This window comes from Dryobates pubescens, chromosome 7 (assembly GCF_014839835.1).
Source record: "Dryobates pubescens isolate bDryPub1 chromosome 7, bDryPub1.pri, whole genome shotgun sequence".
Classification (NCBI taxonomy): Eukaryota; Metazoa; Chordata; class Aves; order Piciformes; family Picidae; genus Dryobates; species Dryobates pubescens.
Window position 1 is genome coordinate 39,433,285 of NC_071618.1, and position 23,693 is coordinate 39,456,977.

At 43.5% G+C, this 23,693-nt stretch overlaps 1 protein-coding gene across 1 annotated transcript in view; it reads right to left on the reverse strand.

The window, feature by feature from the left end:
* VWA8 (von Willebrand factor A domain containing 8) overlaps positions 1-23,693 on the reverse strand; it is a 244,047-nt gene that overhangs the window by 134,730 nt on the left and 85,624 nt on the right. The window contains exons 15-20 of the mRNA XM_054163092.1: positions 20,492-20,660; positions 19,228-19,305; positions 12,310-12,425; positions 11,082-11,188; positions 9,974-10,080; positions 5,860-5,931 (exon numbers count right to left, since the gene is read on the reverse strand). Coding sequence (XP_054019067.1) covers positions 5,860-5,931; positions 9,974-10,080; positions 11,082-11,188; positions 12,310-12,425; positions 19,228-19,305; positions 20,492-20,660 — 649 coding nt within the window. The remainder of the gene's footprint in view (positions 1-5,859; positions 5,932-9,973; positions 10,081-11,081; positions 11,189-12,309; positions 12,426-19,227; positions 19,306-20,491; positions 20,661-23,693) is intronic.

Sequence of the window (23,693 nt, forward strand, 5' to 3'; positions counted from 1 at the left end):
AAATACTGCAATGACTGTAGCAAGGGAAAGAGAAATATAATCCATATAATAAGTTTTCCACCTTGTCACAGAGCATTTCTTGGGCAAAAAAGTAATAGTGATTTCACCCAACTCAGCTCACTTGGAACTCAGTTTCTTCATGTTCATAATAACAATGAAAATCAGTTTGGGATAGTGCATCCTTCCCTTGGAGAGGAGGCTGTCCATTTTTACAGGCAACCAGCACCAGAACAAGAGGACACAGTCTCAAGCTGCACCAGGGAAGGTTTAGGCTGGAGGTTAGGAAGAAATTCTACACAGAGAGAGTGATTGCCCATTGGAATGTGCTGCCTGAGGAGGTGGTGGAGTCACCATCATTGGAGGTGTTTAGGGGGAGAGAATTGATAGGGTGCTTGGTAGCATGGTTTAGTTGATTAGATGGTGTTGGATGATAGGTTGGACACGATGATCTCGAAGGTCTCTTCCAACCTGGTTAATTCAATTCAATTCAATTCAATTCAATTCCATTCCATTCCATTCCATTCCATTCCATTCCATTCCATTCCATTCCATTCCATTCTATTCTATCCTATTCTATTCTATTTCTATTCTATGCTATTCTATTCTACATAAATTTCAGTAAGAAACCAAAGTCCTTTATTTCTAGAAGAGCCCAAATGCCAGCTGTTTGCTATTTCCAGTTTTCTCATGCCTGCTATTATCTCACTCTCAGCAGTTAATTCAATTTTACAATGAAATACTAAAAACAATATTATCTTAGAAGGGTAAATCCATTAAAGCATGCCTGTTTAAATATCTTTTTAAAAGACTCAATCATTTGTCCTCCTAAACTCTTCAAGTATAAAATTAATTCCTTGTGGGAGCCCAAGGAGTTCATTCAGATTGATCTCTCAGTTAAAAGAAAGGCAGTAAAAAGGATGAAATTACATTGTTCTGACAGGGAAATAAATTACCAGCTGTGCCAAAAGGCCATTATGTTTCTAAGCTCTTTTAATGTATTTGTGATAGCCTGCTTACTGTAGACTCACATCAACCTTTGTTCCACTAACTGCTGCCAGAGACCTTCTCATGGTCTTCTTTCAAACAATTTACAGCCTTATTTAGCACTTTTATAGAATTCCTCATTCCTATTTTAATTCACAGTTCTTTCTGATTTTCCCTGATGTGTACATCATCGAATTAGACTGCAAGCTATTCAAGAACAGGCTTGTTTTATCGCCTTGCAAAGTGATTTCCTGGTACACGAGGAAGTAGAGGGAGAACAATTTTGAACAGTCAGTACAATCCAAATGTCCACACCACTAAATGAAGAAGGACAAAATCTAAATGCTTTCTGTATTCAGCACTAAATTTAATCAGGGAATGAATGGCATGTCTGATTATTCTTAATGATTATCGATGCTGGTGTTCCTTTTGAAAACAGAACATAAGCAATAGGAAACCCAGAACAAGACAGAGAACTCCAGCTTCCATTAAGCCTTAATAATAATTGTTGAAGAGAGAGCAGCCAGAGAGCAGAGAAGAGAGGACAGCAGCCAGACAGAAAGGGACCTAGGGGCACTGACTGACAGCTGGCTGAACATGAGTCAGCAGTGTGCCCAGGGGGCCAAGAAGGCCAAGGGCATCCTGGCCTGCATCAGAAATAGTGTGGCCAGCAGGAGCAGGGAAGACATTCTGCCCCTGGACTCAGCACTGGTTAGGCCACACCTTGAGTCCTGTGTCCAGTTCTGGGCCCCTCACTTTAAGGATATTGAGACACCTGAACGTGTGCAGAGAAGGGCAACAAGGCTGGGGAGAGGCCTTGAGCACAGCCCTATGAGGAGAGGCTGAGGGAGCTGGGATTGTTTAGCCTGGAGAAGAGGAGGCTCAGAGGAGACCTTATTGCTGTCTACAACTACCTGAAGGGAGGTAGTAGCCAGGTGGGGTTTGGTCTCTTCTCCCAGGCACCCAGCAGCAGAACAAGAGGACACAGTCTCAAGCTGTGCCAGGGGAAGTTTAGGCTGGAGGTGAGGAGAAAGTTCTTCACTGAGAGAGTTGTTAGCCATTGGAATGTGCTGCCCAGGGAGGTAGTCGAGTCACCGTCCCTGGAGGTGTTCAAAAAAGGATTGGATGTGGCACTTGAAGCCATGGTTTAGTAGTCCTGAGGTGTTGGGTGACAGGTTGGCCTTGATGATCTTTGAGGTCTTTTCCAACCTTATTGATTCTATGTCCTTCTCTGGACATGTTCAAGTATCTCAATATCCTTCCTAAATTCATAGACATTAGTAGAGAGTAAAGCTGGAAATAGTCACAGAGTGTGTTAGCAATTAAAATGCAAAACCTAAGTATTATTTGCCAAAGAGAAATCACAGTAAATCTATCATTGTTCCAACTTCATGATAGAGGTGAGCCAATGTCTGGAACCAAAGCATTATGTTCCAGTACTTCAGTCGAGTTAAACCTTGTAACATCATTTCAATTAGAGTTTCACAAGCTTGGCACACATTAAATATGAGTGTACCACTGCTTGGAAAATACCTTATACTCTCAAAATCATAGCTGGGTAGTCATCAAAACCTTATTGCCACATTGGTAGAACATATGAAGCATGTGTCAGGGCTCTGAGCATACCACTGGGATCTGCAAGCTCTTCCCCCCCACCTAGGGTTTTACTTGCCTGTGTTGAAATGTTGCTGCCTCAGTGGGGTCCCCTTTGCTCCCCATGGCTTGGGAGCTGCATTTATGCTACTTCCCAAACTACACTGTGGTGATGCTATGTGTCTGGAGTGTACTTTACTGCTCACAGCCTGGACCCACCAACTTATCCTCAGCCCTGCCTCATCACCACAGAACCTCTCTGGCAGCCAGTGGGCACTTGGCTGACCATGGCTGCTGCCTCCAGACCTGCAATTCTTGCTGGACACTGTCAGAGTGCAGACCCTGCTATTAAGGACACTGTCCCTGCCTCAGTTCCCCTGTGGTACAGCTCTTGCTGTTCCCTGACAGTAGGCTCTGCAGGCAATCTTAACACTTTCAATAGCAACTTGGAAGCTGGCAGAGAGATCACAATCATAGAATCATAGAATCAATAAGTTTGGAAAAGACCTCAGAGATCATCAAGTCCAACCTGTCACCCAACACCTGGTGACTACTAAACCATGGCTTCAAGTGCGACGTCCAATCCCTTTTTGAACACCTCCAGGGAAGGTGACTCCACCACCTCCCTGGGCAGCACATTCCAATGGCCAATGAAACAGAATAAATAGCTCTTGTTTTATTTATGAAACAGATTAATTTCTGTTTATGAATAGACTGTTTACAAGGGCTTGCAGTGACAGGATGAGGGACAATGGCTTCAAACTAGAGAAGGGCAGATTTAGATTGGTTATCAGGGAGAAGTTCTTCACCGTGAGAGTGGTGAACACTGGAACAGGTTGCCCAGGGATTTGGTTGAGGCCCCTTCCCTTGAGATATTCAAAGTAAGACTCAACAAGGCCCTGGGCAACCTGGTCTAGTTGGGGATGTCGCTGCTGACTGTGGGGAGGTCTGGCTAGATGACCTTTGGAGGTCCCTTCTGGCCTGGATCATTCTATGCCTGGAGAAGAGGAGGCTTAGGGGAGACCTTATTGCTGTCTACAACTACCTGAAGGGAGGTTGTAGCCAGGTGGGGGTTGGTCTCTTCTCCCAGGCAACCAGCACCAGAGCAAGAGGACACAGTCTCAAGCTGTGCCAGGGGAAGTTTAGGCTCGAGGTGAGGATAAAGTTCTTCACAGAGTGATTGGCCATTGGAATGTGCTGCCCAGGGAGGTGGTGGAGTCACCATCACTGGAGGTGCTCAAAAAAAAGATTGGATGTGGCACTTGGAGCCATGGTTTAGTTGTCATGAGATGTTAGGTATTAGGTCATAGGTTGGACTTGATGATCTCTGAGGTCTTTTCTAACCTGTTTGATTCTATGATTCTATGAATGGATGAAACCTTTCAGGAAATGCTGGCATCATTCAGCAGTAGTCTACAAAGATTTCAAGTACAAGATCTTGACAAATCCAAGCTGTGAACAAGGGCTTGGATAAACAGATGAGATTGTATATAACTGTATGCTGCAATTTTAATACATGCATATTAATGACAATTAGCATTTTCTAGTCTTTGCCATTTAGGTTAGACCATTTAGTGTTTCACATTAGACTTTCCCCAAAGGCTACTGCAAAACATGGAGAGAAATACATGCTAGAAAACTGTGGTATCTTTGCTAAGGGAAAGTTAAAACTACAGGCAGATTACTTTATGAGGGAAATACCAACCTGGTAGCTTGGGAAGTATCACCTTCCTAAACACTTCAAACATACAAAAGAAAAGCTTTCCCCTCTCCCACTCCCTGCCAGGAGCTAACTGGCAAAAGATACAAACCCATTCCAGTCATCAAACAGTTCCAGTAATAGTTTTAAATGATTCTCATGAGCAACAACTTTCAAACATGCCAGCTGGAGAACACCACCTGCCCATACCTCAGTTGTAGGGGAGCCTATGAACTGTTAGAAAGTGGCACCAAACAGCACCAAGCAACTGCAAGAACAGAACTCTCCATGACCTCACCAATAAATTCTCCCTCAACAAAGAAACCAGTTAAAGAATAAGGCAAATGTCTGTCTCTGTTAGAGAAAATATTTTGCTGTCAATAAGGAATGGAATGGAACGGAACAGAACGGAACGGAACGGAACGGAACGGAACAGAACAGAACAGAACAGAACAGAACAGAACAGAACAGAACAGAATAGAATAGAATAGAATAGAATAGAATAGAATAGAATAGAATAGAATAGAATAGAATAGGATAAACCAGGTTGGAAAGGACATTCAAGATCATCGAGTGCAACCTATCACCCAACACCATCTAATCAATGAAACCATGGCACTAAGTGCCCCATCTAGTCTCCTCTTAAACACCTCCTGTGATGGTGACCCCACCACCTCCCTGGGCAGCCCATTCCAATGGCCAATCACTCATCCTGTGAAGAATGTCTTCCTAACATCCAGCCCAAACCTCCCCTGGCACAGCTTGAGACTGTGTCCTCTTGTTCTGGTGCTGGTTGCCTGGGAGAAGAGACCAACCCCCACCTGGCTACAATCTCCTTTCACATAGTTGTAGACAGCAATAAGGTCTCTTCTGAGAATAGAATAGAACAGAGCAGAGCAGAACAGAATAGAATAGAATAGAATAGAATAGAATAGAATAGAATAGAATAGAATAGAATAGAATAGAATAGAATAAGAACAGAATAGAACATAATAGAATTAGAATAGAAATAGAATTAGAATAGAAATAGGAATAGAAATAGAATAGAAATAGGAATAGAAATAGAATAGAAATAGAATAGAAATAGAATAGAAATAGAAATAGAAATAGAATAGAATAGAATAGAATAGAATAGAATAGAATAAACCAGGTTGGAAAAGACCTTTGAGATCAAGTCCAACCCATCACCCAACACCATCTAATCAACTAAACCATGGCACCAAGTGTCAAGACAATACTTATGTGTATGCACCTTATCTACCATTGGAGGTTTTAAAGGAGAGGTTTGATATATCACCAAGAAAGGTAACCAAAGCCCTTACTTAAAAAGTTTATTGGTAATGATGTCACATCTTCATGTTTTGACTTTCTACTCTTATAGCAATGCTAAAAAAAGAATAAAATAAAAATGCATTTACATTTTCCACAGGTAAGTGTCCATAAACCAAAAGACACAGTAGATAGAGAATCAAAAAATGAGTCAAATACCTCAGCAGTACAAATTAATACCATTTCAATGAAGCCAACCAAACGCTTACTATTAAATAATGAGTGTCTTCCATGGTAAGAGATGTTTAACTCACCTGATTGCCAACCAAAAGAAGATGTTCTCCCAGTAGAAAGTCCTTTAGCATATCTTCCATTACCATCATGTGCTAAAGAAACAAAGCCATCATTTTCACCTCTGTTTTCACACTCTCAAGATTATACATTCACTAATGATAGCAGTGCAGCAGGAACTTTACATTCAGGATTTGAGGCCAACTGTTTTTTGAGCTTTATACTTATTTATTTCCTAGCAAGATTCTCTCAGCCAATGATAGCAGAAGCAAAGTACCCAGTGGCCAAAACAATGAAACAAAAAACCATTACCTCTCCTTACGTATTTCCTCTGCTCCAACTGATACTGGGTGCCTGACTTCCCTAAATATATTTAATTCTCCATAATCACTCCAAATGCATTTCCTTTTAGGCTAGCTGAATGCTTGTCAGTCAGAGTGTAAGAGCTTTCAATAACAACTGTATCACAATTTTCCAGCAATTGTACTGGGAGGAAGCAAAAAATGTATCCTGGTAGAAGTTTACAGAAACCCAATAGAGGGAATGAAAGGCAGCTGGCACAGCTATGTAAATAATACACCTTTATTTTATTACATATTAAACACCAGGCCTAGCTTAGTGGCAAATACATTTTTCTGTGCTAATCAAACTTTACTTTCAAGGAAAGCAAAGATAAGAAAACACAAGCTTGAGTCTGAAAGTGTTTATGGTGTATCATAGTATCAGTCAGGGTTGGAAGGGACCATAAGGATCATCTAGTTCCAACCCCCCTGCCATGGCCAGGGACACCCCACACTACATCAGGCTGGCCAGAGCCTCATCCAGTCTGCTCTTAAACACCTCCAGGGATGGGGCCTCAACCACCTCCCTGGACAACCCATTCCAGGGCTTCACCACTCTCATGGGGAAGAACTTCCTCCTCACCTCCAGCCTGAATCTCCCCACCTCCAGCTTCATTCCATTCCCCCTAGTCCTATCACTAACTGAGAGCCTGAGAAGTCCCTCCCCAGCCTTCTTGTAGGCCCCCTTCAGATACTGGAAGGCCACAATGAGGTCACCTGGGAGCCTTCTCTTCTCCAGACTGAACAGCCCCAACTCCTTCAGTCTGTCCTCATAGGAGAGGAGAGTTCCTGAAGCACAGCCAAAATGCTCAAGGTGGATTTTACATACATCCAGTATCATAAAAGGTAGAACATCCTGTGTATCATTTAACCCCATCTTGCTCCTCACACAAAACTTGTCTAAAAGGATTGGAAGGGTTTAAGGGTAGTGTGGCAATGCAGGCTACTTTACTTGCCACAGTCATGTATATTTCTCCACTGTATCTAGGAAAATAGGTCATCTGTAAGTAGGTCAGACAGCCTACTTAGAGAAATGAGTGGCTGTCTTCAGATAAACATATACTTTTTTTTTTTTACATATTATCATCTCCAGTGCTTGACTTTAAAACAATTTTTAATCAGTAGCTTGCCTGTAACTTCTGAGCACAGAAATGCTGTTTCTAACTGTGTGAAAGATGTTTCTTAGGTTTCCAAATCTCTTCAGCGGCTGGGGGTGGGGGAAGACACGCTTGTAAACACAGCTTAATACCACAAAATCCTAACCAGGCATGTCAAAAGACTACTGAACACTCACCACACAATTTAAGCAGAGGACTGACTTCAAGGCAAATCACTACATTTTCTGGCAGGCACATAGAGTGGAAATTTATAACTGATGAGAATAACTTTGACTAGACACAGTATAAATTCTAGGGAATCAGTTTTACCATGAACACTGATTGCATTATTCTATTTCTAAGGCATGAATACTCCCCTTTGATGCTTTCCCACGTGAGAAACTATGTACTGAACCTTGGGGTTGCTTTTTTTTTCCTGGTACCAGGACCTAAACTATCCTTGTATTAAGATGCACACAGACATTTCAGATGAGTTATTTACATAGAGGACTTGTAAGTAGACACATAAGTACCATGTCATCTTTACAAATCTGTGCTCCCTAAAGCTTGGCCTGAAAGTGGCATTTGGCATACCAACTGAAAATTATTTCCAACCCTGTGCCAGTTGTGGACCGACAGCAATGTTCCACAGCAACGCCAAATTCCAGGGCAACATGGAATGTGTCAAGGCCAAACACACAGAGGGCAAAACTGGGTACTTCCTTGCATCATGCAGCACTGGGAAGGGCTGAGGATGTGGGTTTTTTCCTCTATCTGTAGTTTTTAGGTAATGGAGAGGACATATTGCACTAGACTCATCTGTCAGATTTGCTCTCCTGCAGGTTTTGCTAAGCAGTCATTACAGCACTTGAATGACTGAACTACAAACCAGCAATACAGAAAACAAGGGCAGAATTATTTCAGAAATGGGAATTTCTCTCCTGACTGCTCTTTCATTCTTGTTTCCTCCAGCATGCAGAGTGCATTAACTACCAGGGGCAGATACAGAACAAGTCAATCTCTGCAGCATTTTCAACAGACATTGCCTAAATGAAGCTGATGCCCACTATCTGAACACAGGTGGTGTATAGTTTTCCCAAGCTATAAGCAAGAAGGTGGAAAAAACAATGCAGATGTAAGTCCTAGTAAGGACTTACATCCTGTAAGCCAGGATTTCATTTCCAACAGAGCCAAATGAAGTGCTTTACCATAATGGCAACACAAAGTAATCTCACATGAAATTTTAGAGGGGAAGATGAAGAAGTGAATCATCTGTTCCCTTTGCATGGCCTGTCATCACCTTCAGGAGGTGATACCCATGCAGAATAGTCTTTCTGTGAAGAAACTGCAAGCAAGGGAGGAGGAAAAAGAACAGGAAAGGAGAAGGAAGCAAATCCACACCAGGCTCCTAAAAGACAACTATATCAAAAGATCACACTATTACTGGTGCCTTTCAGAGGTAAAATATTGTAAAGGCAAGTCAGAGGGTAATTTTCTTCCTAAGGATATTCTTGTGTGACAGTTTTGAGGCTTCCAGGCTAGATGGAGAAGCAAGCTGCAGTACATCTACCTCTACCAAAGGGGTGGAGGGAAACAAAACCCAAAAAAGCACAGTCACCAAGCCCTTCTTTTTTCCTTGTGTTCACTAATTACTCTTACTACAAGCTAATTAACACTAATGACTAATTAATAAGCTCATTAAAAGAATGTGTAAGCCATTAACTAATAACCATTTAACTGATTGCACTTCCCCTTGCTTTTCAAACACATTCAGTGTCCATTCAGCTAAAAGGCAAGTACAACTCCATTTGACAAGCCTGTTAAACAGTCTCAGACTAGAACTGGCTCAGTACAGCAGCAGCAAGAGAGAAAACTAAAATCACTCAACATCTGACCAAATAGTTCTAAAAAATTCTGTTTCAGTTGCTGCTTACTCATGGTTTGTGAATGTTCTACAGGATTGTAATCATCTCTTTACAAAGGGATGGGGAAGACACATCTGAAATGATCACCAATTCCTGTGAAAAAAAATTTAGCCTAAACAAACCTATCTTTAAAATTCACTGTGATGGGTTATGCCCATCCTGGAAGCAGGGCAGGGAGGGCTTGTGAGAGCACTGCCCTCCCTGCAGGGGGTTTTCCCCCTGGGAAACTAAATTGGTCTGTTCCACTCCCCCTCCTTGTCCAGTAAGGCTATAAAAAGGAGGATACTGCAGCCATTAGTTTTCTCTAGGCCTCTGCCTTTGCTTGGATGAGGACTGCTGGTGGCTTCCTGCTTCACTCCCACGTGGTCAGGCCTGATCCTTCTCCCTGCTACCTCCACACCTCTTCAAAGAGACTGCTTTTGTATTCTTATTTTTTCTCCCATCCAGCCTTGTTCCCTACCCTTGTGAACCCTACCTGTTATTATTACATACATATATATGTATACTAAAGAAAATTCTTTACTTCTCTACTTCCAAGCCGGCTCCACATTATTTCTTGGTGGATTTGCTTCTTCCCTTTCTTTTTTCTCCTCTCTATTGGGAATGAGGAGGGGGGCGCGGGGTGCAGGGATTCTCAGCCTTGCCCCCATCTGAGCTCTTAAGTCCCAGTTGAGGCTCAAACCACCACATTCACTTAGGACATTATTTAATCTATTGTGAGCATGCACATTTAACAAACTTCTTGTACCTCAGCAGCCAGAGATTTGTACTTACTTGTGCATTTTCATAGAACAAAACATCAGGCACTTTCATTTTCTCAGTGGAGTTATAAATTGGCATTGTCACAGACCCTATCTTCAGAATCCCATCCTTTATTTCACCTAGACATTTTTCAGGAAACAAGCAAATCCATTACTTACAGCATCCTTTGAGCAAATGAGTACAAGTTGAGTGAAGTAAAGAAAAAAAGACCTGCATAATAACGACGACACCTAACAACCACAGCAATTTAAAGAAGGGAAGCTAATAAAGAAGTTTGCTTGCATTCTGGCACAGAACATAATCCAAGGCTTTTAAAAGAGGAAAAAAAAAAGGTGATTTTAACCATGGAGAGAAAAAAGTGATGGCATAAAACAGGACAAAGAAATATTAAGATCAAACTGAGACTGAAGACTGTGATTGTACAGAAGAGTAGTTATCAGGGAGGAAAAAAACAAAGGAGGAAAAAAACCCCAGATTCCAAGAATAGAATAGAATAGAATAGAATAGAATAGAATAGAATAGAATAGAATAGAATAAACCAGGTTGGAAAAGAGCTTCAAGATCATCGAGCCCAACCTATCACCCAATGCTATCTAATTAACTAAACCATGGCACCAAGCAGCCCATCCAGTCTCTTCCTAAACACCTCCAGTGATGGTGACTCCACCACCTCCCCAGGCAGCACATTCCAATGGCCAATCACTCTTTCTGTGAGGAACTTCTTCCTAACATCCAGCCTAAAACTCCCATGGTGTAGCTTGAGACTGTCCTCTTGTTCTGGTGCTGGTTGCCTGGGAGAAGAGACCAACCCCCACCTGGCTACAACCTCCCTTCAGGTAGTTGTAGAGAGCAAAAAGGTCTCCCCTGAGCCTCCTCTTCTCCAGGCTAAGCAACCCCAGTTCCATGGAAAAACTTAAACATGATGAAGAACATTATGGGCTGGGAATACAGTAGTCAACATAACATACTGAGAGCCACACTGTGTTCTTAGTAGATCAAAGTCAAAGGACTATAACTGGAGCAAACTGCACTTTTTTTCTGAGGGTAATTAAAACACATTTATGTGCTGAACTCTGAGTAACATTTATGAAGAACAGGGCAAAAGATGGCAGAAGCTTACATGTGTAATCCTTTTCATCTTGTTTCTTCGCGTCATCTGCACTTGTCTCAATACCAGAGTCCTGCAGATGCTTCTGTAGAGCTGATTTAGCAAGGTTTGGCAAAAACCTAAGGAAGAAAAATAATAGGGAGGTTGTATTTTAAGGGATTAAACAACCAAACAAACCCCACAACTGTTCAGTATTTTCTGCAATCTACAGTCAGTATGAAACTTTACTTGGAACTCCAAACCCTGCATGTCTGTTCCTTTCATACTCCAAACAGTCTTCAACAGTGCATCCATGCCAAAGGAGAGAAACTGAGCTTTTTCCATAGGCAGTAAACTACACCTGTGGCAGGCTCCTTTTAAAAGGCTTTAGTGTAAACAAGTATTGCAACAGGGCTGTGAAATAGGATGGATTAGGACTGGAAATGTGTAATGTCCTAATTCCACTGCCAGTAAGAGCTACAATAGAAACAACGGGGTTTTGGGAAATAACTTTTCTCCTGACTCAGTTCACTTGGACCTCAGGATCCATACACAAAAAGTGAACTCTGAGTTGTCCAGAACTAGGCCATTTCAGTGCTCCAAATAGTTTGTAACTTTTCAAGATGCAGCTTTTAGAACTGAAAGCAAGCATTTCATCTAATATCCAGTCATACTAGACATTAATATCATTTACATTCATATAAGTTATAATTTGAGTGTTTTGAGACAATGAGGTAATGCTGAAAATGGACCCAATTTATATAATACAGCCAAATATGGGCATAAAAATGAGAAAAGAGCACAAAATCATTTCCACTGACCACCTGGGTTTGAGAATACCACAGAAATAGAATCAGAGAATCATAGAATCAATAAGGTTGGAAAAGGCCTCAAAAATCATCAAATACATCTAAAACCAATACAGACTTTAAGGAGCAAGACAGCCAATGTATAATCTACTAAAATGCATTAACAGCTATCTTGCATCTTAACAACTGAGCAAGGAACTCTTGAACTTCAGACTGGATGTGAGGAAGAAGTTCTTCCCCATGAGAGTGGTGAAGCCCTGGAATGGGTTGTCCAGGGAGGTGGTTGAGGCCCCATCCTTGGAGGTGTTTAAGAGCAGGCTGGATGAGGCTCTGGCCAGGCTGATCTAGTGTGGGGTGTCCCTGCCCATGGCAGTGGGGTTGGAACTAGATGATCCTTGTGGTCCCTTCCAACCCTGAGTGATTCTGATTTCCACCCAAACCAGCACTTCTACCTGGAGAGGCAGGCTTTATTAACAGCATAGCAAAGGCTTTCATCTGGATGTTGTGACAGCCGACGACAAATTCGCAACAGTTGTCGAGTAGATAAAGATGAAGCCAGTGATTGTGCCTGCAGAAAGACATCAGGTAGTTTAATTGTTTATCTCTGGGACTGGATCTCAGACTTTCAATCAAACAAATCAAGACAAAAAAAAGTAATCCAGAAGGAATTATTTCAACTTTTAGAATAGAATAGAATTAACCAGGTTGGAAAAGACTGAGTCCAACCTATCACCCAGCACCACCTAATCAAATAAGCTATGGCTAACATAGAGGGAAGGAGAGCTCTGCAGAGGGACCTAGACAGGCTGCACAGATGGGCAGAGTCCAAGGGCATGGGATTTAACACATCTAAGTGCCAGGTTCTACACATTGGCCACAATAAACCCATGCAGTGCTACAGGCTGGGGTCAGAGTGGCTGAAGAGCAGCCAGGCAGAAAGGGACCTGGGGGTACTGGTTGACAGCTGACTGAACATGAGCCAGCAGTTTGCCCAGGTGGCCAAGAAGGCCAATGGCATCCTGGACTGCATCAGGAATAGTGTGGCCAGCAGGATCAGGGAAGGCATTCTGCCCCTGTATTCAGCACTGGTTAGGCCATCCCTTGAGTCCTGTGCCCAGTTTTGGAAAGATGTTGAGTTGCTGGAAGGTGTCCAGAGAAAGGCAACAAAAGCTGGGGAGGGGTTTGGAGCACAAGCCCCATGAAGAGAGGCTGAGGGAGCTGGGGTTGCCTGGAGAAGAGGAGGCTCAGAGGAGACCTTATTGCTGTCTACAGCTACCCGAAGGGAGGTTGTAGCCAGGTGGGGGTTGGTCTCTTCTCCCAGGCAACCAGCACCAGAACAAGAGGACACAGTCTCAAACTACACCATGGGAGTTTTAGGCTGGATGTTAGGAAGAAGTTCCTCACAGAAAGAGTGATTGGCCATTGGAATGTGCTGCCTGGGGAGGTGGTGGAGTCACCATCACTGGAGGTGTTTAGGAAGAGACTGGATGGGCTGCTTGGTGCCATGGTTTAGTTAATTAGATAGCATTGGGTGATAGGTTGGGCTCGATGATCTTGAAGCTCTTTTCCAACCTGGTTTATTCTATTCTATTCTATTCTATTCTATTCTATTCTATTCTATTCTATTCTATTCTATTCTATTCCATTCTATTCTATTCTATTCTATTCTATTCTATTTTCTGCCTCTTATAGGACTTTGTGCTTTTTAATCTGCAGGTTTATGATTCTGTATTTGTTGCAGTAATTCAGTGCTATGGAAATCATGATGTCATCAAAAGATTAGCTTTCCAAATTCACTTGATAAGCAACAGGAAGACCAGTGTGCTGATAACTGAATTTTATTCACTATATAAAACCTAACATAAAACAATATTAACATCATAAGGAGGTTATCCACTGTAAAAGAGTCAATGTCCCAGAAACTCATCTTCCCTTCACGAAGGGAGCATGAGCTCCACATGTAATGCTCTGGCAAAAGGGCCTGGCAGCACTCTTGGACATATAAACAAGAAAACATTGGGCAGCAGTAAGGAGATTGTATCACCTCTGCACACGCCTCCTCTGCAGGCTGCTGCTGGAACACTGTGTCCTTCTCTGCTGTCCACATGTTAAAATGCCAAGAACTGGACATGATTCAGCAAAGAGTTACAAAAAAGATTCAATGCCTGGGAAGGCAGACCTCAACCAAATAGAGCAAAATGTAAGAAAGACACAAACAGAACCCCAAAGCAAATGGCCGTGGATTTAAAGAGAGATAGGAAGACTGAGAACGAAATCGTGCCGTAATTATATCTCCCGGATGAAGGTATCTAATACAAATAAGTTCCTTATTTTAGCAGGAAACACACAACAATAAGTGTGATCTGATAACTCACGTCATGCTTTGCCCAGGTCAAGTGAAGTATTTTAATGAGATCATTTCAGAATGTTTTGGGTTGGTTGATACAAAGGGATTTCTAACTGCGTTACCATTCTCTTAATATATGATGCTGTTTCAATTGGGAAAGAAACAAACCTGCAATTTGCCATTTAAGGCAAGGGGGAAAAATACACAGAGAAAAGCAACACTTCTTCACTTTCAGAGCTTTTTTTCCCCCCTTGATAATTTTTTGAACATGAGAAATGTCTTAACATCACTTCTGTCACCTGGAAAACTGCATTGGTTTAGTTGATTAGATAGTGTTGGATGATAGGTTGGACTCGATGATCTCAAAGGTCTCTTCCAACCTGGATTACCCTACCCTACCCTACCCTACCCTACCCTACCCTACCCTACCCTACCCTACCCTACCCTACCCTATCCTACCCTACCCTACCCTATCCCATCCCATTCCATTTTTGATGAGCAGACATCAATTATTTCTTTTAAACCAAACAGTTCTATGACATTGTACACCACTTCCCTCAAATGCTGAGAAGTAAAGCTTTTTGCCACAGCTCTTTAGCACAGATCTAAGCAATAAGAAGATTATTACTCCTGCTCCTCCTGTTTTCATTCAGGGATGACTGTGAAGCACCTTCTGAACCACTGTAGCTTACCACTCAGCATTATGGACACTCTGATGGCATTTCAACAAGAACTACTCAATCATGTGTGAAACATGGACAAGAGAGAGGATGAGTTCTCTGTCTTTGTTATTACTGCTCACTAGCCAGAACTCTTGCTGCCTTTCAAAGATTATATTCTATTTCCAAGAGCATCTTAAACAGCTGAAACATTCCCAGGTAGAGTAAGTCTTGGCAGATAAGCAGTCCTCCTAAGTCACAGCTATAGGACTGCACTGATGGAGAACTGCAGCTGGGCCATATCAACTGAGGTAATCATTTCATACATTGTGTCATGCCACCTTGATAAAAACAATCTCTAAGTAAAGTGGCATTCTAAAGTCTGCCTAACATACAGCATCACTAAAATAAGTAAGCATAGAGGAGAGCACCACAGGTGAAAATTTCCCCTTTTTTTGTGACTTTGTGGGGTTTTTTGGTAGTATTTTATATTGTACAGCGGTAAACTCAAACCTAGGCTAGTGACAGTCTTATATATATCTATAAGGCCTCTAGTTCAACAGGATCTTGACTGTGGTCACTAGATTCTCTTGTAAACAAAGCAAACAATTACAATGCTGCAGGCAATGCCCACAGGCTGAATAGTCTACAGGTATTCTTCTGTTAGAAACATCACTTTAAACAATGGCTAATGTTTCAGAATGATCTCTGGCAAAGGCTTACTTACTTAGGCAACTCTCTATATATCCTGACATACCCACAGCACACATTTCAGTCCTCTGCACAGGTGTGCTGTTCCCAACATGTCTCACGTCACTGCTGATCTACAAGAATCTTCCCTCGATCCGTGCTGTGACTCACTTCCCATCCAACATCATATACCTCATTTAGGTAATTTCACAATGCTATAGGCATCCACGTATTTTGGAAAGGATTTTTGTAAAGCTCTGTTTAAGCACAGTATGCCTCCAAGCATGTCAAAACACGAGCCAGCAGTGTGCCCAGGTGGCCAAGAAGGCCAATGGCATCCTGGACTGCATCAGGACTAGAGCGGCCAGCAGGAGCAGCGTAGGCATTCTGCCCCTGTACTCAGCACTGGTTAGGCCACACCTTGAGGACTGTGTCCAGTTCTGGGCCCCTCAGTTTAGGAAAGATGTGGAGTTGCTGGAATGTGTCCAGAGAAGGGCAACAAAGCTGGGGAGGGGTTTGGAGCATAAGCCCTATGAGAAGAGGCTGAGGGAGGTGGGGTTGCTTAGCCTGCAGAGAGGAGGCTCAGGGGAGACTTTCTTGCTGTCTACAACTACCTGAAGGGAAGTTGTAGCCAGGTGGGGGTTGGTCTCTTCTCCCAGGCAACCAGCACCAGAACAAGAGGACAGTCTCAAGCTACACCATGGGAGTTTTAGGCTGGATGTTAGGAAGAAGTTCCTCACAGAAAGAGTGATTGGCCATTGGAATGTGCTGCCTGGGGAGGTGGTGGAGTCACCATCACTGGAGGTGTTTAGGAAGAGACTGGATGGGGAGCTTGGTGCCATGGTTTAGTTGATTCGATGGTGTTGGGTGATAGGTTGGACTCGATGATCTTGAAGGTCTTTTCCAACCTATTTAATTGTATTCTATTCTATCATAAGACCAATACATTTATATATTAGGTGTAGATACTAAATAGATACAAACAACAATGCTGTCCCAACAGTGTACCTAAAAGTCATTCTTTTTACTTATTTTTTCTTAAGTTCAGAAGAGTCTAACAGCTCCTTAAACAGCAATAATGCAAAACCCATTACCCATCACAACAACCATGGAGAACAGATTACACTTGTGGACCAGTTAAACTGTTGGATTCCGTTTCAAATGTTTTACATTTCAGTTACATCAAAACCATCCAGTGCTTTAGTTGCCATAGCAATAATTTCTTTCTTCTTTTTTTCACCCTGATTTGACTGCATCTCTTTAAAGAATTTTGTGGTTACTCTGTCAGCAGAACTTATTTGCCTTGACAAGGCTGCTTTAATAGAACAGCCTGTAGAAGCAACACAGCCAGAAGGCCTGGAATTTTTTTCCTTTTCTGAGTATTTGCTGCTGCCCTTTGGCATTTTAGAATAGAATAGAACAAACCAGGTTGGAAGAGTCCTTCAAGATCATCGTGTCCAACAGCTAGGTAGCTCCCGCTGCCCAGAAAAGCCCCAAACATTTCAGCTATCGAAGTTCCAATCACTGACACAAAGTAATGAAAACAACATTTCCACACATGTGGTAGTTTTAGGCTATGCCCTCAAAATTTAGCTGCAGATTTCGAGCAGAAAAGTAGAAAAACATAAATAAATCACTACTGGGTGTAAAAAGGAAAACAAAAGATGATTCTGAAATTCACTGGACGAAAGTCTGGGATAAGGGAAGCTGTAACATAATTCTTCACATTTCACTTCCCTTTTCATTCCTTGTCTCTTCTCCTCTGATCTTGGCTGTTCTGGGAGAAGATAACACTTTTGGCTGACCTTGAGATAAGGAGCTGGGGTTGCTTAGCCTGGAGAAGAGGAGACTCAGGGGTGACCTGATTGCTCTCTACGACTACCTTAAGAGAGGTTGTAGCCAGCTGGGGATTGGTCTCTTCTCCCAGGCAACCAGCAGCAGAACAAGAGCACACAGTCTCAGGCTGCACCAGGGGAGGTTTAGGCTGGAGGTTAGGAAGAAGTTCTACACAGAGAGAGTGATTGGCCATTGGAATGGGCTGCCCAGGGAGGTGGTGGAGTCACCATCATTGGAGGTGTTCAGGAGGAGACTTGATAGGGTGCTTGGTTGCATGGTTTAGTTGATTAGGTGGTGCTGGATGATGGGTTGGACACGATGATCTTGAAGGTCTCGTCCGACCTGGTCTATTCCATTCCATTCCATTCCATTCCATTCTATTCCATCCTATCCTATCCTATCCTATCCTATCCTATCCTATCCTATCCTATCCTATCCTATCCTATCCCATCCCATCCCATCCTATCCTATCCTATCCTATCCTATCCTATCCTATCCTATCCTAACCCACTGCTTTCTCCCAGCTACTTTATCTCTCTGGTTCCGGTACAAGGTTGTTTGGGAGGTTTGGGGGGGGGGGGGGGGGGGGGGATGTGCATGGAGCAGCTTCCCTGGTCTTTTGGATCAGGGGTGTTTTTGTATCATTTGCTAATTGTAAATATCTCTATAATATTGTAAACACTGGATATTTTGTACATATTCATAGAATCATAAAATCAGTAAGGTTGGAAAAGGTCTCATAGAAGATCAAGTCCAACCTGTCACCTAACACCTCATGACTACTAAACCATGGCTTCAAGTGCCATGTCCAATCCATTTTTGAACCCCTCCAAGAATGGTGACTCCACGACCTCCCTGGGCAGCACATTCCAATGGCAAATCACTCCTTCTGTGAAGAATTTCTTCCTAACATCCAGCCTAAACCTCCCCTGGCACAGTTTGAGACTGTGTCCTCTTGTTCTGGTGCTGGTTGCCTGGGAAGAGAGACCAACCCCCACCTGGCTACAACCTCCCTTCAGGGAGTTGTAGAGAGCAAGAAGGTTTCCTCTGAGCCTCCAGGCTAAGCAACCCCAGCTCCCTCAGCCTCTCCTCAAGAGGGCTTGTGCTCCAAACCCCTCCCCAGCTTTGTTGCCCTTCTCTGGACACCTTCCAGCAACTCAACATCTTTCCTGAACTGAGGGGCCCAGGACTGGACACAGGACTCGAGGTGTGGCCTAACCAGTGCTGAGTACAGGGGCACAATGACTTCCCTGCTCATTATTACCACACTATTCCTGATCCAGGCCAGGATGCCATTGGCCTTCTTAGCCAACTGGGCACACTGCAGGCTCATGTTCAGCCTACTGTCAACCACTATTCCCCAGCCACTGCTGGCTCATGTTTAGGTGGCTGTCAATCAGCACCCCCAGGTCCCTTTCTGCCTGGCCACTCTCCAACCACTCTGACCCCAGCCTGTAGCACTGCATGGGGTTGTTGTGGCCAATGTGTAGAACCCAGCACTTAGATATGTTAACCCTCACGCCATTGGACTCTGCCCATCTGTCCAGCCTGTCCAGGTCCCTCTGCAGAGCTCTCCTACCCTCTAACAGATCAACTCCTTCCCCCAGCTTGGTGTCATCTGCTAATTTACTGATGATGGACTCAATGCCCTCATCCAGATCGTCCATGAGGATATGGAACAGCATGGGGTAATTACCAGCAATAATTTTCTGGAGCTGGTTTTCCAATTAGGCAACTTTTGTAATAACATTATAGCTCAGCATGCTTCACCCAGCCATTGGTAAAACAAACAGTCACAGGAGGAGAAAGTAAACATTAAAACAAAACACAAGGCTCACAGTGGTGTCATTTGTGTCCCGAAGCTTGTGTGCTAGTGACAACAACTGCTCCACAGCAACACTGGGCACATTGGGAATCTGCTTGAAAGAAAAACAGTATTAATCCTACTGCAAGATATGCAAGTTCCATACACAGCTACATCCAGATGCAATGGGCAAACAGATGCTGCAGCTGCTTTATGTCAACCCAAAATGAATATGGCTTTCACAAAGCACATCTTTCTGTAGCAGCATAATTTAATACCATGTTAAGAATGTTAAATTATAACAATACATCAAAAGATAAACAGAATCACCGAAGGGACCTCCAAAGATCATCTAGTCCAGAGCAGGATCCCCAATACCGGATCACACAGGAATGCATCCAGGTGGGTTTTGAATATATCCAGAAAGGGAGCCCCCACAGCTGCCCAGGGCAGCCTGTTCCAGTGTTCTGTCACCCTCACAGTGAAACATTTTTTCCTCATGTTTCCATGGAACTTCCTATGCCTCAACTTCTACCCATTGTCCCTCATCCTCTCATTGGGCATCGCCAAGAAGAGCCTGACTCCATCCTCTCAGCACTCACCTTTTACATGTTTATAAACATTAATGAGATTATCCCCTTAGTCTCCTCTTCTCCAAGCTAAAGAGACCCAGCTCAGCCAGTCTCTCCTTATAAGGAGATATGCTGCTTTGGTAAGCTTTGACAAGGGCCACAAGGATGAGCAGAGGGCTGGAGCACCGCTCCTATGAGGACAGACTGAAGGAGTTGGGGCTGTTCAGTCTGGAGAAGAGAAGGCTCCCCAGCTGACCTCATTGTCGCCTTCCAGTATCTGAAGGGGGCCTCCAAGAAGGCTGGGGAGGGACTTCTCAGGCTCTCAGGGAGTGATAGGACTAGGGGGAATGGAATGAAGCTGGAGGTGGGGAGATTCAGGCTGGAGGTGGGGAGGAAGTTCTTCACCGAGAGAGTGGTGAAGCCCTGGAATGGGTTGTCCAGGGAGGTGGTTGGGGCGCTGTCCTTGGAGGTGTTTAAGCCCAGGCTGGATGAGGCTCTGGCCAGCCTGATCTAGTGTGGGGTGTCCCTGGCCATGGCAGGGGGGTTGGAACTAGATGATCCTTGTGGTCCCTTCCAACCCTGACTGATACTATGATACTATGACAATGAAGACTCATTTATGCTACATTGACACAGCAAAATGTTTTTTAATGTAGTAAATGATCACATTCAGCAAGTAAGTAAGTAAGTTAGTAAGAAAGTGCTTAAAATATTGAACATACTAACCATTTTTTTAATAACTTCAGTCTCTTCTTTCTTGCTTAAAGTTCGGACGTTGTGAAAGAGAAACAGCGTCAGAAACTCTGGACCCAGCCATTGTTGGGTACTGCTCCCAATGACAGGAGGTTCTGCTAGGACAACTATTCTGAAGGATGGATGGATAGGGAAGATAGATCTGGGGGGGAAACAAACAAACAAATGAAAAAAAAAGCATTACCTGGCTTAAGGACTGAATATCGAATTTAACAGCAGAAGAAAGAAAATAATTGTTATTGCACTGACTCACACAACAGAGTGGCTGCCCAGCTCCCAAACAGAGAGGGACCTGGGGGTACTGATTGACAGCTGCCTAAACATGAGCCAGCAGTGTGCCCAGGTGGCCAAGAGGGCCAATGGCATCCTGGCCTGCAGGAATAGTGTGGCCAGCAGGAGCAGGGAAGCCATTGTGCCCCTGTACTCTGCATTGGTTAGGCCACACCTTGAGTCCTGTGTCCAGTTCTGGGCCCCTCAGTTTAAGAAGGACATTGAGACACTTGAACGTGTCCAGAGACACGTTGCCAGAAGGGCAACGAGGCTGGGGAGAGGCCTTGAGCATAAGCCCTATGAGGGGAGGCTGAGGGAGCTGGGGTTGCTTAGCCTGGAGAAGAGGAGGCTCAGGGATGACCTGATTGCCCTCTACAACTACCTGAAAGGGGGTTGTAGCCAGGAAGGGGTTGGTCTCTTCTCCCAGGCACCCAGCACCAGAACAAGAGGACACAGTCTCAAGCTGCACCAAGGGAGGTTTAGACTCAAAGTGAGGAGAAAGTTCTTCACTGAGAGAGTCGTTCGTGATTGGAATGTGCTGCCCAGGGAGGTGGTGGAGTCACCGTCCCTGGAGGTGATCAAGAGGGGACTGGATGTGGCACTTGGTGCCATGGTCTAGTCATGAAGTCTGTGGTGACAGGTTGGACTTGATGATCTTCGAGGGCTCTTCCAACCTTGGTGATTCTGTGATTTACCATTTTTTAATCCTCAGAAGGGTATCCAAGCTTCTTCTTTTTATCTGTAGCAGGACCTGTATGCCTCAACACAAATGTATGCCAGCTACCACATTGTATGTCTGAAATGGACAGCTCTCACTGCTCTGACAGACTTTTACAAGTGCTTTACCTAAAGCAGGATGTCTCACAGGCAACTCAGGGAGAGAACAAGATCTACTAGAGCTGCAGTAATGAGTAACTTCTTTGACAGAAAGGATGACATTCTGGAGACTGGCCTAGATTCCAAAGCTCTTTTAAGTAAAACTAAACCAGTCACCACAGTCTTGCTCATTTTATAGTCAGTCCCCAGTATAACATAAAGACCATAAGAACTTAAGAAATGTCACAGTATCACTAAGGTTGGAAGAGACCTCAAGGATCAAGTCCAACCTGTCACCACAGACCCCATGATTAGACCATGGCACCAAGTGCCACATCCAATCTCCTCTTGAACACCCCTAGGGATGGTGACTCCACCACCTCCCTGGGCAGCACATTCCAATGGCAAACGACTCTCTCAGTGAAGAACTTTCTCCTCACCTCAAGTCTAAACCTCCCCTGGGTCCTTCAATTTGCTCATCTCACTACATAAATAAAATGGTTAATACATTACAATAATTTGAATAAATAAAAATAATTAAATTAAATCTAATTACATTAAAATGCAAATAAATCCACTGCATAGCTGGCTCACCTGCTCCTCACAACAATGAACCTGTGGTTACAACAGTGTGATTATAGTAAACAGTTCCTTGTACCAAACAAAGCAAACACAGGGGTGGCATGAGTTATTCTCAGCTGAAAGCCTGGAAGCTACTCCCTGATTGATAAAAATAGAAATAGATGTCTGGAAACATCACATGGAAGAGGAACCAATGGGAATGTCGCTGTCACTAAGCATAAAACAAGGTCACAGAACATTATCCAACCTTATTTTAGAAGAAAACATTTCCTAGACAGGATAAGTACATATACTTCCAGGCTCACTACCCTTCCCCCTACTAATAAATAAACCAACTCAACTGCAGAAACAAACCAAATTCAAAGAACCAATTATGGTCCTCCTCTAGTAGCATAAGAGAACAACAGAAGCAGTCAGCTTTCCCTTTCCATTTCTCTTGTATCACTTCCATCTCATGGGGAAAAGTAAGAGGAGAAGAGATGCAAAGCCAGGGCAGTTTCACTTGGTGATACCAGTTAAAGTCACTGACATACTCACATGACTTGGACATATCAAAACATCACTGCTGTAGATTTCCAGTTTGTAAACATGAATAAAACTGCTTGGCTACTTCAAAAGCCTATTGTTTGGACTGATGTTTGCAATGCTGAGAATGTCAAGCTACAGGTATTACTAAACAAATGCCACAAATTACTCAATGCTGCTATGCTCTAAAAGTTCCCAGCTTCCATTAATGCAACTTTAGAGTATTATAGAGTAGAGTAGAGTAGAGTAGAGCAGGATAGAATAGAATAGAATAGAATAGAGTAGAGTAGAGTAGAGTAGAGTAGAGTAGAGTAGAGTAGAGTAGAATAGAATAGAATTAACCAGGTTGAAAGAAACCTTTGAGATCATCAAGTCCAACCTGTCGTCCGGCACTATCTAATCAACCAAACCATGGCACCAAGCACCCCATCCAGTCTCTTCCTAAACACCTCCAGTGATGGTGACTCCACCACCTCCCTGGGCAGCACATTCCAATGGCCAATCACTCTTTCTGGGAAGAATTTCTTCCTAACATCCAGCCTAAACCTCCCCTGGTGCAGCTTGAGACTGTGTCCTCTTGTTCTGGTGCTGGTTGCCTGGGAGAAGAGACCAACCCCCACCTGGCTACAAATGATTGAGGACACAGTCTCAAGCTGCACCAGGGGAAGTTTAGGCTCGAGGTGAGGAGAAAGTTCTTCACAGAGAGAGTTGTTAGCCATTGGCATGTGCTGCCCAGGGAGGTGGTGGAGTCACTGTTCCTGGAGGTGTTCAGGAGGGGATTGGACGTGGCACTTGGTGCCATGGTCTAGTCATGAGGTCGGTGGTGACAGGTTGGACTTGATGACCTTTGAGGTTTCTTCCAACCTTGTTGATACTGGGATATTGTAACTTCCCTTCAGGAAGTTGTAGACAGCAAAGGTTCAAAGTTGTTCCATCATTTTACTGATCAGTCTCTGAAAGAATATAATATGGAGCTCCTGCA